General features: G+C 49.6%; 2 protein-coding genes across 9 annotated transcripts in view; one reads left to right on the top strand and one right to left on the bottom strand.

The window, feature by feature from the left end:
• Positions 1-17,603, top strand: part of ATF6 (activating transcription factor 6) — a 408,706-nt gene that overhangs the window by 316,205 nt on the left and 74,898 nt on the right. For 5 of the 6 annotated variants that reach the window (XM_073356211.1, XM_073356213.1, XM_073356212.1 and 2 more), the window contains one exon: positions 2,801-8,100. The exons of the other annotated variant lie outside the window; for it this stretch is intronic. In XM_073356211.1, coding sequence (XP_073212312.1) covers positions 2,801-3,009 — 209 coding nt within the window. In that variant the 3' untranslated portion in view covers positions 3,010-8,100. Of the gene's footprint in view, positions 1-2,800; positions 8,101-17,603 lie in introns of those variants that run through there. 6 annotated transcript variants of the gene reach the window in all.
• OLFML2B (olfactomedin like 2B) overlaps positions 15,683-17,603 on the bottom strand; it is a 97,408-nt gene continuing 95,487 nt past the window's right edge. For 2 of the 3 annotated variants that reach the window (XM_073356210.1, XM_073356208.1), the window contains one exon: positions 15,683-17,363. In XM_073356210.1, coding sequence (XP_073212311.1) covers positions 16,747-17,363 — 617 coding nt within the window. In that variant the 3' untranslated portion in view covers positions 15,683-16,746. The remainder of the gene's footprint in view (positions 17,364-17,603) is intronic. The other variant, XM_073356209.1, reaches the window with a different exon arrangement.

Consider the following 17,603-nt stretch of genomic DNA (forward strand, 5'->3'; position numbering starts at 1 on the left):
GATGGCAGGAGAGAGATCGCTTGATCATTACCTGTGTCAAGGTTCCCTCCCCACGCTGAACTCTAGGGTACGGATGTGGGAACCTGCATGAAAGACCCCCTAAGCTTATTTCTACCAGCTTAGATTAAAACTTCCCCAAGGCACAAAGTCTTTGCCCTTGGATTAGGTAAAGTGCTGCCACCACCAAGTGTTTTAGACAAAGAACAGGGAAAGGACCACTTGGAGTTCCTATTTCCCCAAAATATTGGCCAAACCCTTACACCCCCTTTCCTGGGGAGGCTTGAGAATAAACAAGATTAGCACAAACCCCTTGGATTTTTGAGACCCAAAAAACCCAATCAGATTCTTAAAAATCAGAACTTTATTAGAAGATAAGAGAACAACTCTGTAAGATCAGAATGGAAGATTATCTTACAGGCAGTCAGCTTCAAAACATAAAGAATCCCTCTAGGCAAAACCTTGTTACAAAAAGACACAAAAACAGGAATACACATTTCCTCCAGCACAGCGAATTTACAAGCCAAAAAACAAAGAAAATCTAACGCATTTTCTAGCTAGATTACTTACTAACTTTACAGGAGTTGGAGAGCTTGCATCCTTGATCTGTTCCTGGCAAAGGTATCACACAGACAGACACACAAAAAACTCCGCTCCTCCCCCCCGCCAATTTGAAAGTATCTTGTCCCCTCATTGGTCATTTTGGGTCAGGTGCCAGTGAGGTTACCTTAGCTTCTTAACCCTTTACAGTGAAAGGATTTTGCCTCTGGCCAGAAGGGATTTTATAGCACTGTATACAGAAAGGTGGTTACCCTTCCCTTTATATTTATGACAACCTGTTAGGTTCACTCACTCTAGGGCACCTGGCATTGGCCACTGTCGGTAGACAGGATACTGGGCTGGATGGACCTTTGATCTGACCCAGTATGGCCATTCTTGTGTTCTTATGTTCTTATGTCCAGTGTTTGAAGCAGCAGCCTGAGCTCCCAGCAGCCTGGCAGTCACAGATAGCTCTGGCTCTGCTCACAGGGCGGCACACCCAGAATGCAAGGGAAATCAAGCATTTCCATTTCCCTCACTGGCCGTCAGCCCCTTAGACTTAGCCTCCTGTTTTTCATTACTGCACCAGACATATTTGATGTAATGACTGCTGCAGGTGGCATGAGGCATGGTGCAGCCCTGATTGTGAGCCATCAGCCAGAATCAAAGTTAATTCAGGAAAGCAGTAAAATTGATAATGTGTATTTCATGCCTCTGATCCGAACATTTTCCATTGCACAATCTTCCATCTTGAGCCACAGAAAGCAAACTCAGCTGACTACTTTAGAGCACCTAGCTCCAAAGTCAAAAACCTAAGAGATCCCCAGAGACACTGGCTTTGTTTTCAATGACTCAGATGTGCTTTCCCCCCCTCCCACCTCCATCTTTAAACTCTGGACAGTAAACACCCCACGGATTTTATTCCCCAGCCAGCTCAGAGCCTAGCCCCTCTCTGCAAACAGACAGGCTCTCTAGACAGTGGAAGTGCCATGGGTCCAGAGCCTGGCAGGGTGATTGACTACAAGTTTGATGCAGGGCAGAGGATTGTAATCCCATCTGAAATGGTGACTTGTTCTCTCCTCCTGTCCCTGAGTTTTATGCTAAAACATTTTTCAAGTAATGCTATTGTCTCCAAAGGCAAATGAGCATGTGTAGCAGATATCCAGCTGTAGCCCTGCCCAAACCTTAGAGATGGACCCTGGGCGCAGGCCCCACAAGGCCCGGGCTTTGGGTCTGGTCCCTCTCTCTATAATGGGCCAACCCAAAAGGCCAGACAGGAATGCCCAAACTTTCCATCTCTGTTAAAGACCATGAGTGAACAGTGTTGCGATATAGGATTGGCTGGCTGCAGAGCTGGGGGTTTCTCAGCCATGAGGATCCCTAGGTCCTGTGACCATTCAGATAATTATGATCCCTAATTATCTGAGCTCCTTTCTATTCTGCTTGGTCATGGAAATGCCCATGACATGTTTTGTTTGCAGTGCTGTTGTAGCCATGTCGGTCTCAGGATATTGGTGAGACAAGGTGGGGGAGGGAATATCTTTGATTGGACCAACTTTCTATGGCATTTTTGTAAGAAGAGTGGTTATGCCCTAATGTCACTGGCCAAAATTTCCCCTCGTTACCATGTCACCGACATGCAGTGTGCTGAGTGACTGATGCCCCAACCCTGTCAGGATCCTGACAAGGGCAGTCAGAGCAGGATCAGACTGGAGGCTGAGACTAGCAGAGGAGTTCTTAGTCAGGTTCCAGGCTGGGCTCGATACCAAGGATCAGAGTCTGAGTCAGGGATCAGGAGGCAAAGTCCAAATCAAGCCAAGATCAAAGCCAGAAGGTCATGGGAGCTACAAGAGATCCCCACTGTTGCCGGGACACGTCCTGGAATCCCCTTGGGCTTGTGAACGGCAGGGAGCCAATCAAGAGCCACAGAGCTGTGGTCTGTTGGACCCCTTGAAGCAGGACTTCCTGGTCTGTGTCCACAGCAGGTTGTAGGTAGTGGAGCATGAGCGGGTTATAGCTGCTGCTGGAGGGTAGCATGGAGGTGTCTGTTGCCTGACAGCTCTGCAGGCCCAGATTCAAGACTCCCCGGGCCTTACACACCCCAGAGCTGGCTGCATGCACATGGTTTATGAAAACTCTTTGGGTCCAAAGGCCTTAGAAAGTATCTTTATATCCTGGTTTCAAAGGGTTTTCCCAAACTTCAGGCCAACATAACAGAAAGGAGATGCTGCTGAGGTGCTAACGCTGCCCTTTCCTTTTGCAGAGAATGTCATAAATGGGCAGGACTACGAGGTGATGATGCAGATAGACTGTGAAGTGATGGACACCAGGATTCTGCATATTAAAAGCTCCTCCATACCCCGGTACCTTCGAGAACAGCAATGGAATCAGACCAACCCCTTCTATAGTGCTGCTCGCACCGTCCCTGAGACAGCCCACCCTATGAGAGCACCCATGGAATCACTGCAGTAGCTCCCAGAAGCCTCACAGCTGCAGTCCCTGAGCCCCAGCAAGGAGGCAGAAATGTTTGGTGATAGAAATGCAGCCTTCACCACTATCACTATTACTAGCTAAACAGCTGGGGATCCCAGCTCCAGCACTAGGCCCTACCACTTGCAGTTAACCTGGCCTTTCCAGGACTCCTAGAACGGCAGAGGGCTCAGCATTGATACGCCTCCTCAAATGGAACGCTTTATCAGAACTCTGTGATATTGCCCTGCTCATTGCCTTCCCAGCCTTCCTGGTGCACCCTGCCCAGCCTCTTCCCCTGTCTGATACATCCCATGATGGCCCAGGGCAGTGTTTGACGACAGCCTGGGAATGACGGCGAGTGACAGCCATCCTGCAGGGACAGGGCAGGCAGGTGAAGGAAGCTGGGCAGAAGGGTGGTGATGTCTGGGAGTGGCAGTATGGCCTGGTGGCCAGCAAGCAGGGCTGGGGCCAGGAGGACAGGGCCTTACCTGCTGTATGATCTGGAATAACTTCCTTGACCTCTGTATTTCAGTTTCCCCATTTGCAAATTGGGGCTAACCCCTGCCCTACCTCACAGAGGAGGGGGTGCCGAGGTTTGATTAGCTGCTGTTTATGGAGACCTGGGGATTCTGTGGAAGGAGGCTCTGCTAGACTTCTGCTAGAGGACTTCTGCTAGAAGTCCAGAGTCGCAGTATTTATTTATTTACACTCAAGCATGTTAGCAAACAGGGCAGGAGAAGAAAGGGGAAGTTTAACTGTGGAGGGGGCAGCGAGACATGGGGTGCCCTAGAACCGACACGTCCTGTATCTGTGCAGAGGTAGGGCTGCAGCTTTTGTCTGGAACTGTGCACAGTGAACCATTCTGCTCACAGTCTGCTCTGTACTTTGTGCCAGGATGGGAGAAAGGAACAGCTGGCCTGGCCTCTGTGGTTCCCCCTACAGGCAAGAAGAAGGGTGACTCCATGCAGGAACCGCTGCAAAGCTGAGTTCTGCACTGTCCAGAGCAGGCACACGCTGCACGGCCCCCTGGAATCCTCCCCCGCAGAGCCAAACCAGCTTTGCTGCTTGCAGAGCCGCTGCCCTCATGGAGAAAGAATAGGAACTGGATTTGGGCTAGATTTTAAGACTAAAGTGACCGTTGGGATTCCCCCAGTCTAACTTCCTGCAGCGCACAGGACGTGGTGGGGATTATTCCAATCTAATAGTTGTCACCACTACAAACTCTCTCTGGCTGCTCAGTCTGAATGTATTGCCCTGGAATCCCATGCCACATATGACTGTCTGTTTCTGACCACATTAAGCAGCTCCTCACTCTCCAGGCGAACGCACTCTTCTCACCAGTAGAAGGGAATTCCTGCCATTTGATTCCTTGCTAGGGAAATTTGTGCTAGCTCCTTGTGGGAAGTGAATAAATACCATTTTTCAAACACTCTCATGATTGAGAAAAGCTTCATCCCCTTGGCATGCTAAGTCCCCTTCCTAGCGTAGCAGCCAGCATTATCCTTGGATCATTTGGTCCCTGGAGAAAGCCAAGCTATGTGCAATTTAATATCTGTGGAAAAAAACACCAGACGCTTCCTTAAAAGGGAGATTTGGGGAAAAATACACAAAATGTTTTAACAACAAACCTTCCTTTGTGCCCTGTGTGAGCAGAGCGTGTTGGTTCACAGTGGCTTTTTAAAGAGCCAGCGCACTTCCTCACCTGCACCTTGTGGTGCACCTTTGACTTGCCAGACCTGCTGCATCATCTGTCATGGTATGAATCATGAGATCAGACATGAATGGCCCTAGCTCCCCATGGAAAGGTCCTGTCTGTCACCTAGCTGCTGCTACAACATGGGGCTTGTCTAGAACAGAACTGGATGGGGCTCCCATGGAGCAGACATGCCAGACCCGTGAAAAAAAAACCACAGAAATTGGGCTTGTTTTTGACTTAATTGGCTTGTGAGTTGCTTGTTCACTAGTTTTTGGCTAGTAGCTTGTTGGGCTTGTAACTTGCTGCTTGTTATAGCTTGTTGCTTCTTTTTTTTTGATCAGCTCCCAGCAAGCAGGGGCAAGGGGGGGAGAGAGTCAGGGGTGCACAGCGGGCTCACCACAGTCCCAGACTGCATGCCGGGGGATCTAGTCACATAGAGTGTTGGGGTTCTTAGGGATTGGCTTGTTTTGACCTGGTTTTGAAATGGGATTAGCTTGATTTTTGTCTTATTGTGAAAGTCGGGGTGCTTATTTACCACGTGAAAGTTGGCAACTGTACTATGGAGACAGTATCCCTGCCAGCTCCTGTGTGTGTTTAGAGTCACTACAATGTATTTTAGGCAATACGAGATTTTTATTTTTTAAATGCCATGTCTGAGCAGCTTGGCTCTGATCCAAGTTAGGCAAATCTAGCAAGAAGAAATCAGCTGAGCTATTTCTTGTACTTTCTGTTATGGAATGTTCATTTTGTGCTAGTGGTTCTCCAATCTCATGGGGTCCCTTTCACTTGTCTGTCCCCTAGTTTGTGATGGAGCATGGGACCAATGCCTTTGAGTAGCCCAAGCTGCATTGCTGCATTTGGGGGGGAAGGATAGCTCAGTGGTTTGAGCATTGGCCTGCTAAACCCAGAGTTGTGAGTTCAATCCTTGAGGGGGCCATTTGGGGCAAAAAAAAAAAAATTGAGGATTAGTCCTGCTTTGAGCAGGGGGTTGGACTAGATGACCTCCTGAGGTCCCTTCCAACCCTGATATTCTGTGATTCTAAGTTACAGGCCAGACAGCTGAATGAGACCAGCTACAAAAAACAGAGCTACCAGCAGAGGTGAATACCTCCACAGCAGGGAACCACTCTCTTTGGCTACACAGTGGCCATTTTCCCAGTGCTCCAGAGTAATTCCTGCAGGCAGTGGGAGTCCATTGTAGGGTGACCAGACATCCTGATTTTTAGTTCTTTGTCCCGCGTCCCGACCAAAGCCCATTTGTCCCGATATTGAGGCTTTGGCTGCTCCGGCAGTTTGGTTTTTTTGGTTTTTTGCTTCGGTAACTCACTCTGGACGCCTTTTTTTTTTTTTTTTTTTTTTTTTTGCTTCCCCCATGTGTCCCAATATTTTGTCCATTTCATCTGATCACCCTAGTTCATTGATTTACAAATAAGAGTACCTGGAATGTTAGTGACTGTAAGATGTGGCTTACACTAGCCGTTAGACCTTGTACCCGCTGGCTGTTTGAGCTCTGGCAGGAGAGCCAAGGTGGTAGCCTCCAGGCACACTAACTAATGGGATATGACAGGAGACAGGGCAGTGGGGTGGGGCAGGGGTTACTTTTACAAAGTAGGATTTTGCAAGTTTGCTGTGGCTTTCTGTGAGTGCTTGAGAGAGCACATTCAAACTTCCCAGCTGATGGCACTGTACATTTTAGGACTAATGGTGCTGACTTTCAGGGATACGTTTTCTGCACAGGTTGAAGGGGATTTAGCCACAAGATTCCTGTAACTGCTCAGTAAAACCACTCAGTGACATCCCCTTCAAGGACAGTGGCTGCCAGTGTTTACCTTCTATGGGGGGAAGGGGCACAGACACCTCGTTCCAGTCCTTGTACTCATGTATTTTGCACCAGTGCTTACAATGGTGTCTGCAGACGTACCAGCTGAGGGTGGATGCTGTAACAATCCATGAGGAACATCTGGTTAAAAGCATTTACTTTGCAGTTATATTAACCTTCCTTTACCAGCATTCTTACACCGCAGATCGTTGAAGGGATCCGGCCCTTGGCAAGTGTGATGAAACCTGTGATTAAAGATGTGTGAGTTTCGAAGGATTGTACTAGACTCTGGTGATATTTAAGTATTTTAACCATTAAATTTTCTGTTAAGCTCATCTGCATGGCTTCCACACTTGGACTGCAAATCTCATTGTGAAAATAAGTGGTGCTAGAGCGGACAGCAAGAACACTGGAAGCCAATCTAGAGTCCTTAAGGGTTGATTGCACAGGTTAAATTGCAGAGGTCAACTCATTAATTTAGGCCCCTCAATCTTGAGTAGTTTGTTTCTATTTGAAGGGACAGCCAAGATAAAAATAGCATCATCTTGCTTAAGAATACACCTTCCCTGGGTTACTGATACCTCGGATTATTGAAGTGAACTTCCTTTAATCATCCTTTTCATCCTGATGCTCTGTTTTTCTATTTTCCCTTCACTCACTTTAGATGGTGAAAGCAAATCTATTCAGGTTCTTATTTATATAGCCCTCATCACTGTTTTGAATCCTGCTGTTCACTTTCATATCAGTGTCACTTTCTGGCTCCCATTTCCAGCGCAGTGCTGATGTCTGTATTTCTGTCATAGCAGGGAAATATTTAAATCACCCTAAGAACTGTTTTACTTGATGTGTTGTTTTAATTTCAATTACATTTTGCAAAACACTTTTAAACAACTGTGGGAAGCATGTATTCGAATGAGAGCTGCAGAGGTCCTAGTCCCCATGGACTAGAGCCAGCTGGGAGCATCAGGGACTCCGTTTGTATATCCCTTGCTGACCAGGGAGCAGGCCACACCATAGTAAAAATGCGTGTGCCTTGTCTAAAGTAGTGCTGCCCCCTTGCTAGCTCTGGTAGAGCTGCTTTGTGCCTACTCACCCCATGACACCCTAGCACCATCCCCAACAGTGACCAGATTTGGGACTCTCTATCTTGGAAAGGCAGTAATTAAGACATGAGCGTGATACAGCAGGCTCTTCACACGCTGAGCTCCCATGCACTTCCTAAAGCTTCAAATCCAGCCCTAGATTCATAGACCCAGTCCTGCAATTGACTCCCCAGAAAGACCTCAGCACTCAGGGGGCCTGACTGAAGCCAGCAAAGGCGGCCCAGCAGGTCACGGACTGTGAAGCACATCCTGGAAAGTTTGTAAAATGGATGCAGCAGGGTTATTCTTACCAGATTATTTTTGGACCCTCAGAATAAAATCCTGTTTGGGGGATAGGGAATGAGGCTGCTCTGATTTCGCCTTTAAATGATATGTGGGATCACCATATGCAAAACAAAAAAACTTTATTTCAGGCTCATAAATGAGTCCATCTGTGTTTGTAACAAGAGGAAATAAAATCATTTTTAACTTTGTTTTTATATCTATTTCCATTTCTGAAATGAGAGAATGAAAAGCAGAGAAATTCTCCACTGATGGAGCAAGGAAAGCAGTTGAATTCTGGTCTCCTCCAGGACTTGAATGAAGCTTTAGCACTTAGGTTCTACTCTCTACTCTGAATAGGCCAAATCTTTCCAATGGAATTCTCTCCTCTGAGACAGGACTGGAGAGTATCCGAATGGCCACAGCAGAGGAGACCAACTGGCATGTCTAGTTCTTACAGTTTGAAAACCCAGGACTTGATGCTGCAGAAGAAGGGGGAAAACCCAAGTTTTGTAACTCTGTGTAATACTAGCTGGGGGAAGGAAGGGAGAGTAGCTAGGGTTATGCCCTGAAGGTTTGATTGCTACTAATGTGTCTGTAAGTAATCTACCACTAGTTTCAATGGCTGTGGTTAGAGGGTTGGGGGAGGGGGTCACCTTTTTTCAGTAGATAGGGACTACAAATTCCCTACATTGTAATGTCCACACAGTTGGAACCGGGAACCAGCCTTACTTGCCAGTAAAACAACACAAGAAACTCTGTTGAGCTTTTTTTTTACCCACTATTGCTGCTATATTTGATTGTCAGCCTCCTGCAGCAGCACATCCTGTTGGGTTATAGTACGTAGAGCAGCAGTTCTCAAACTGGGTCACAACCCTGTTTTAATGGGGTCTCCAGGGCTAGTGTTAGACTTGCTGGGGCCTGGGCCTGAAGCCAAAGTCTGGGAGCCAAAGACTTGCTTCAGCCCTGGGTGGCGGGGCTCAGGCTTTGGCTTCAGCCCTAGGCAGTTGGGCTCAGGTTACAGTCCCCCGAAGCCCTCAAGCTTCAGCTTTGTCCCCCTACCACCCACCCACCCCCACCCCCACCCCCTCTCGGGGTGGCAGGGCTTTGGCTCTCTCCCCCTGTCCCCCGCCTGGGGCAGTGCTGCTCAGGCTTTGGTTCCCCTTCCCAGAGTCATGTAGTAATTTTTATTGTCAGAAGGGGGTCGCAGTGCAATGAAGTTTGAGAAACCCTGACCCTAGAGCATGGAGTCCTTTTCAGGACAGGATGCAAATTCCTCATGCAGGCCTTCCCTTTGGCAAGGTCTCTCCTCAGCTAGCGTGATCCTCCTGTTGTGTCAGGGCTGTCTATACAGATTCTGCTGTGCACGCTTACAGTTGTGCTCTTAAATCCATGAGCATTTTGCATCCTCCTTGGTGTGAAACAGGCACTCAGCCCCCCTCTGTCTGACTCCAGATGTACCAGCCAGTTCTCTTGCTGCAAGGATCTGAACTTTGCCCTTTTCCAAAGCTCCATGGTTCTTTCTCATGGGCCTCGGGAAGACATGATACTTCACCCCCTATTGTAAGTGAGATCTGCCCTTCCAGAGGGAGAGAGCTCCCGTTATTCTGGCCCCAGCGGTATCACCCTGGAACAGTCTAGGGGCCTCTGAGAAATGTGACTACACATGTGGGAGAGGCTCGGCAGGTTCTGGGCTAGCTCAGAAATGGCTATTGTCAGTTTTCTTTAGGTTCCTTGTGGCACCTGAATGCACAGCCCAACTCCTTTCTGCTGGTTTGACCCTCTGCCAAAAAACTGCCTGTGTGAATGGGCAGTGCACCTCCTGTCTCACATGGGACTCAACTGGGGAAGCGTGCACACTTAGTGCAAGTGTCCAGCATTACCAGTATGTCACCCCGAGCTAGCTGAGGCCCTCCCAATCCTTTTTCCAACACCCAACCACAGCTTCAATTCCCAGCAGTCACTAGATGTTCCACAGGTCCATATTCCATTTGTGTAGTAGGTATTTGCAGTGCCTGTGGGAAGTCCTGGGTCTTATGTGCCACGGTGAACCCAGGTGATTGGGCTGTAGGATTCGTGATCAGGTCTTGATTCTTGAACCTGCTATTTGCCCACAGCCTCTGCCACTTGTCTTTTGGTGACAATCCCAAGGTTTTAAGAGCTAATCAGAAGGGGTTTAAGGTGTACTTAAGAAGTACTTAAGGTGGCATTTTCATAGATGGGTAAGTCCAGGTTATCATATGTCAGGGTTCCCTCCCCACTCTGAACTCTAGAGTACAGATGTGGGACCCGCTTTAAAGACCCCCTAAGCTTATTTCTACCAGCTTAGGTTAAAACTTCCCCAAGGCAAAAATTCCTTTTGTCCTTGTAGGGTATGCTACCACCACCAACTGATTTAACAAAGGATCAGGGAAAGGAACAGTTGGAGTTCCTATTCCCCTAAAATATCGCCCCCAATCCCTTACACCCCCTTTCCTTGAGAGGCTTAAGAATAATATCCTAACCAATTGGTTACAAAGTGATCACAGACCCAAACCCCTGGGTCTTAGGACAATAGAGAAATCAGTCGGGTTCTTAAAAGAAGGATTTTATTTTAAAAAAAAGGTAAAAATCACCTCTGTAAAATCAGGATGGAAAATAACTTTACAGGGTAACAAAAGATTCAAAAACACAGCAGAACTTCCTCTAGGCTTGGTTTCAAAGTTACAAAGAATAGGAATAAACTTCCCTCCAGCAAAGGAAAAATTCACAAGCAGAACAACAGATAATCTAACACGACTTGCCTGGCTTTTACTTACAATTTTTGTAATATGAGAGACTTTTAGGATGGTTTATAGAAGAAGGAGTTTTCTGACCTGATGCTTCTCTGCTTCCCAAGAGAACACACAAAAACAAAGCCTTCCCTCCACCCCTCCCCCAAGATTTGAAACTATCTTCTTTCCCCATTGGTCCTTTTGGTCAGGTGCCAACCAGGTTATTTGAGCTTCTTAACCCCTTACAGGTAAGGAGGAATTCTAGGCTACCCTTAGCTGTGTGGTTATGACATCATACGGTCATATTCTCATATTATTGCTGCTTGTCTTCGGAGGGATGGTGGTAAAGTATTTAGTCTGCAGAAGAGAAGAATGAGGGGGGATTTGATAGCTGCTTTCAACTACCTGAAAGGGAGTTCCAAAGAGGATGGATCTAGGCTGTTCTCAGTAGTAGCAGATGACAGAACAAGGAGTAATAGTCTCAAGTTGCAGTGGGAGAGATTTAGGTTGGATATTAGGAAAAACTTTTTCAGTAGGAGGGTGGTGAAGCACAGGAATGAGTTATCTAGGGAGGTGGTGGAATCTCCTTCCTTAGAGGTTTTTAAGGTCAGGCTTGACAAAGCCCTGGCTGGGATGATTTAGTCGGGGATTGGTCCTGCTTTGAGCAGGGGTTTGGACTAGATGGCTTCCTGAGGTCCCTTCCAACCCTGATATTCTATGATTCTATGAAAGTATGCACAAGGTGGGGAGCCAGACTGTAGGTGCTGACTTCATCACTCCTGTGACAATTCTCAGAGCAGTGCTCAAGTGCCCATCAACAAGTGTCATATGTGTGCTTCCTGACCCTACTGGTGCTCTGAGAAGATAAGGACCAAGGTGGCTGTCTGAAAGGTATGAGCATTCAGGTCAAGTCCAGGAATAAGAATGAGCGTCTCTCAGCCCAAAGGATCCCAATGTACTTTTCAAGCTCAGCTACAAACAAGGATCACTTGACCTGCTGCTGAGCTGAAGCCACCTCCGGTTTGGAGGACAGCAACATTAACAGCAATGCAACGTAAGAATTTAGGACAGGTGAACAAGTGCCATAGAGAATTTAGAGAGACAAGCTGGAATTGGGTCAGGCACCAGGACTTTAGCTGTTACAAAAAAAATGTCTTGGGATCATCAGATGGCCACGAAAGGTCATGGCTTACACTTCATTCAGGACATGGCACCTCCAGGAGCACCAGCCTCCCATGGTCAGGCACTGGCTCAGTACAAACTTACTGACCAACCCTGCCAGCTTCCTTTACCACAGAGCAGGACACTGCATATTTGCATCAATATGGATAGTGTGATAGGCACAAGCTGCCAGAAGCCCGTGGCTCCCCCTTTTACAGTTGTGTTAGAGCAAAACCCAGGTGCGGGGAGCTTGCTCTCAGAGCTGTGTGTAAGGGCAACACAAAGAACTGCCAAGCCACATTGCCAGGAGTCCCTCCCTTTTTAAGTGGCCTGGGTGGGGCCAGATTCTCAGCTGAGCCCAACATGTTCTGGGTGAGGAGGAGGCCCAAAAGGGAAATCTGCTGTTCCCCAGTCCGCCCTGCTTCCTGAGCACTCAAGGGGGAATGGCAGCTGGGGCAGGATGTGGCGTGGGACTCAGTAGCTGCTCCTGCCTGTGACCTGGCCAGGCTGAGGGAACAGGCAGCTCCTGCGGGTGGAGAGTCGTGTGCTCAGCTGGGACAGGCTGCTTTGAGAACCTTTGTAATTCCTTGTCAAGGTTCCTTCCCCACTCTGAACTCTAGGGTAAAGATGTGGGGACCTGCATGAAAGACCCCCTAAACTTATTCTTACCAGCTTAGGTTAAAAACTTTCCCAAGGTACAAACTTTGCCTTGTCCTTGAACCCTATGCTACCACCTCCAAGCGTTTCAACAAAGAACAGTGAAAGAGCCCACTTGGAGACGTCTTTCCCCAAAATATCCCCCCAAGCCCTACACCCCTTTTCCTGGGGAAGGCTTGATAAAAATCCTCACCAATTTGCATAGGTGAACACAGACCCAAACCCTTGGATCTTACGAACAATGAAAAAGCAATCAGGTTCTTAAAAGAAGAATTTTAATTAAAGAAAAAGTAAAAGAATCACCTCTGTAAAATCAGGATGGTAAACACCTTACAGGGTAATCAGGGTAAACAAAACATAGAGAATCCCTCTAGGCAAAACCTTAAGTTACAAAAAAACAGAAAAACAGGAATATCCATTCCATTCAGCACAGCTATTTTACCAGCCATTAAACAAAAGGAAATCTAACACATTTCTAGCTAGATTACTTACTAACTTAAGGAGTTACGAAGAGCATTCCTGATCTGTTCCCGGCAAAAGCATCACACAGATCGACCCTTTGTCCCCTGCCCTTCCAGCTTTGAAAGTATCTTGTCTCCTCATTGGTCATTTTGGTCAGGTGCCAGCGAGGTTATCTTAGCTTCTTAACCCTTTACAGGTGAAAGGGCTTTTACTCTGGCCAGGAGGGATTTTATAGCACTGTACACAGAAAGGTGGTTACCCTTCCCTTTATATTTATGACATTCCTAGTCCCCCTTGAGTGCTTCCCCCTGGCCACAACAGCAGCTGTCTCCCTCACCCAGGCCTGACTCTTGGCTCCTCCCTCAGCTCCCATAGCAGGAGGGGGAGGGGCTCAGGGAGCCCATGAGCTGGGCGGGGAAGCGTGTCAGCGGCCAGCCCTGTCTGCCACGCACGCAGCATGGGAGGTAGTGTTGCCAGGTGTCCGGTTTTCGAAACACTGATCAGACACCCAAAGTCCAGTTGCCGCCTGCAGGGGGCTGAAACAGTGGGGGCCAAGGAGGTGAGCAGGGAGGCACTGCGAGGGGATTGCAGCAGAAAGACGGCAGTGGGGGGGGGGGGGCAGCAAGCAGCCATCCCCCCCCACACACACACACCAGTGCATGCCCACATCTCACGCGCTGCCTCATCCAGTGACGGTAGCAGTGCTGGGGATGGACAGTAAGAGTGTGCCCAGGAGCAGCCCGGGCTCCACCGCTGCCTCTGCTGCTCCTGCCCTTCTGCCACCCCCGGGCAGTGCCCCCACCAGCTCCTGCCTTGCACAGTGAGTAGTGGGGGCAGAGCACCCCCCACTCAGCCCCAGCAGGAGAATCCCTGCTCCCCTGAGTGGAGAGGCTCACCTGCCCCTTGGCACAGGGGGAGGCTGCAAGCAGCGTTTCACCTTGTTGGCAAACAAACACACACACACCCTCCCTGCTTCCCAATTGGGCCACCTTGGCTTTGAGCCTCACCCCCCCTTCCCTGGGCCTGCACCCTGCCCACACAAACGCCCCCGCCCACCCCCACAGGACCTAAAGCCGGCTCCCCTCCCACCTTGTCTCCACGAGAAACAGGGAGACCACAGTGCCCCACCCCAAGCCCAACACTCTGGAATGAATATATGCTGCATCCTCTCCTCTGGTGTGTATGTGTATGGCGGGGAAGAGGTGTCAGTATTGGAGCTTATTTTAAAGTCTTTAACTTTTGGGGGTTTAGCTCAGTAGAGTCAGTATCTCCCCTTATTCTTCCCTCCCTTTCCAGCCTCCCTCAATGAGGTGTCTTAAAGAGGGTCCCAAATACCAGCTGCCTTGTTGGGGTTATTACGGGTTGTTATCACTTAGTTGAGCCATGGACCCTTTCTCTGTACAGCACAGAGAGGAACGCGTCACTTGATCTCAGTGTGATTTTGGTGAAGGTGGGGCTCGGGCTGCTGCCATGGGCGGGCTCGGGCTGCTGCCATGGGCTGGCTCAGTCTCATTTAGTGCAGGGTGGCCCCAGGGACACATGCGTGCTGTGGGACTGCCTGGGCAGCCGGCATAGGACTGGCAGGGGTTACTTCCTTTGAGACACAGCCTAATAACTGGTGCTCCTGGGTGGGCAGATGGCAGTAGCCACCAAGAGACCTTTCCTGCCCTGGGAGGCGCCCGATTTCCTGCCACTGCCCACGTAAAGGGTGGCTGTCAGTGTCATTGCCTGTTCGTGTGTGTTCCCCAGTCTCACGGCCATGCTGTGTGTGGTCCTGTGCACCTCTTCTCCCGCTCCTTGTTCTGTGGCCCTGGGATGGGCTCAGGCTCTGCTGAAGGACACAAGAGGATGCTGCAGGTGCTCTGTTCAGCAGCCACTGCCTGTTCATAGCTGGCTTCAATGCTGGTCTAAGGATGTTGGCAGAGCGACTGGCTTTGGAGCACACCTGCTAGCGCTGAGCCTGGCAGCTTGAGGGGCAGCATACTTGTGTCTCCAGGGGCCCCATGCCCAGCAGTGCTCCTTTGCAGGACCTTTTTCCTGGGCTCAGGATATAGACCCTGACAATGGGCAGCAAACATAACAGTCCATCTGCCCTGGCTTTATGTGCCCAGCCCTGAGGTGGGGGCTGGACTCTCAGGCCCTGCACCCATAGTGCTGTTCAGAAATGACAGGGCTGCCTGTGGCAGCATGGAGAAAAGTGCCTGGCCCTGAAAGACACAAATATTTGGAAACCCTACACCTGAATCTCAGTGGGAATTGTGCCAGGGTGAAATCATTGGAGGGCACCAGTAAAGCCCAGGCCTGGAGCATCTGACTGGGGGCCTGTTCCCAGGGGCTCGTGTACCTGCTCATCCCAAGAAAGTGAATTTTCAAGTAAGCAAACAGAAGGGCCTAGAACGGTCTCTGTGACATTAGCCAGGCCCTGGCCTGATGCTCCCCGCTTCCTTTGCACACCCCAATATCTGGCAGGGCCATAACTGTCAGCCACTGCTGGCCTGGAGGCGAAAGGATGCTCAGCATCTGTTCCCAGCTCCCTTGGCCAGCCCATCGCCGACCAGCACCTGGGAAGCATTTTCTGTTTATTTTTTTGCCACCTGAGAATAAAACAAACCCCAAAAATGTCCCCAACAATTGCAAAGGTACAAGAATGTTTATTACTGGATGTGTATAAATACAACAAGCTGCTGGCAGAGCTGTGAGCGCGTTTGACAGGCTGTAAATGTGCCACAAAAGCTGAGTGGCAGCAGTAGGGGGTGGGGGGGTGGGGGGATGGGCCATATAAATAGGGAACCACAGGCCAGGAGCAAACCTGAGGCCCAAGCTACTCTGCTAGGATGGAGCATTAGTGCAGGTCTCCATAAAGCAGCCATGAGAGCTGTGGGGCTGTGCTGCTCTCAGGCCAGGCTCTCACATGCACGGCACTCCCTGGAAGTGCAGGCAGACGACCACACTGAGCATCTCCAGGAAAATGTGACCAAATGGCAAAGCTGAGCCGCTGCCCAGGGAGACACAAGTAAAAGCAAATATTGCGGGGGGGTCTCATCTGGGTGACAGAATCAGCTATATTTCTTTACAAAATGACAGGGCATCCCACCCATTTCTGGCAGGGTAGCTGCCAGCGTGCCTCCCAGCATGGCAGCATCTGGTCATGTAGGCGCTCTCCATAGCAGGACAGACGTGTGAGAGCTTGTGCCAAGGCAGCTCTGGGCTGCATGTGTGGGCACATCGTATGAGCAAGGGGCAGAGCTACAGCAACAGCTTATGGCAGCAAAGACAAATAACAGCCCCGCCAGCTCCCAGGACCATTCACACGAAGGAGGCTGCAGAGCAAAAAACTGATGCCCCAGCTTTCAAATGACTGTCGAATTAACACGTGCGGCTGTTCGCAGGCCAGTGGGACTGTCATAAACCTGACTCAGTGCAGACAGAACAAACTGAGCACCCCCGAAGGCCAGGCCTCGCCACCACTGCATGCAAGACGTTTTTGCTGAGCAAGAAGTCTGCTTTGATGGCTTTTTTATTATTTATTGGTTAGCAAAAAAGCAACTAGCTGTATTTGTATTGTCCCTTTGCCTTGATAATGCCCAGCAGCCACCCCACTGCAGATGGACTCATGAAGCAATACCCTGCCCATCCTTCCCGCTCGGCGTGGGAGGCAGCAGTGTCAGTATAAAAGAGAAGGAAGGTTACACTAAAAATAAAGGGTTTGATTCTGGCCTGTGGACTGATCTACAATCCACTTTAAAAACAGCATTTCCTCTTGGATTTGTACAAAATAATAATAAAAGGTGCTGGTGGCCCTTTCAGTGTCCTGTGGCCAGGGTCTCAGTAAGCAAAGATCACGTGGTATGTGACCTGGTGCCCATTGTCCCAGGCATAGAGCAGGCGATCCTTGGGGTTATAGTCTATCTGAGTGATGTAGGAATACTCGTTCTCGAAGAGCAGCCGCGGGATGATCTGCGTGTTGGTGTGGGTGTCAAAGGCATACGAGATGTTGGCATTCTTATGGTTGTAGCTGTCCACAGCGTAGAGCACACCGCAGATGACGAAGCAGTTTCCATAGAAGTTCCGGCGCAGGCCTGTCCGCCACGTGGTCTCCTTCTGGGTGCTCAAGTCAGCGGCATTGAGCTTACTCAGGACAATGACCTCCTGGCTGAAGCCTTCGTAGTTGATGGCCGGGTAAATGACCCACAGGCCATTCTCGTCCACAGCGAAGTCCACATCGGAGTGGCCCTGCCACTGCCATGGTGTCACCTCCTCATAGGCCACATCATGCAGCATGGCCCAGGCAGCTACGTACCTCTGCTTCAGGTCATATTTAATGATGTTGCGTGTGAAGGCCCGGTTGTAGTAGAGGGAGCCATTGTAGACAGCATGTCCTGTCCCGATCCAGCTGTAGGGGAGTTTGTAGGAGTTGCTCCAACGCCCTGGACAGCAGAGACCTTGCACAAATTAAACCCTTGGCTCACTCTCCAGGTTCACCGCTCCCCTGCCCCCACCTGTCACTCAGCACCCTCCTTCCCTTAGCTCTTGGTGGTCCCTTTGCCCCATCACAGGTCACCTGCAACCTCTCCACTTCAGGTCATGCTCTGCTGAACCAGCTGGCAGAGCCAGTTTCTCTGTTCCAGGCAGGTGACCCGTTGCTCCCCCACCACTTACCTTCCCCACCCAACCTGGCACAG

This window comes from Lepidochelys kempii, chromosome 8 (genome assembly GCF_965140265.1).
Source record: "Lepidochelys kempii isolate rLepKem1 chromosome 8, rLepKem1.hap2, whole genome shotgun sequence".
NCBI classification, from domain to species: Eukaryota; Metazoa; Chordata; order Testudines; family Cheloniidae; genus Lepidochelys; species Lepidochelys kempii.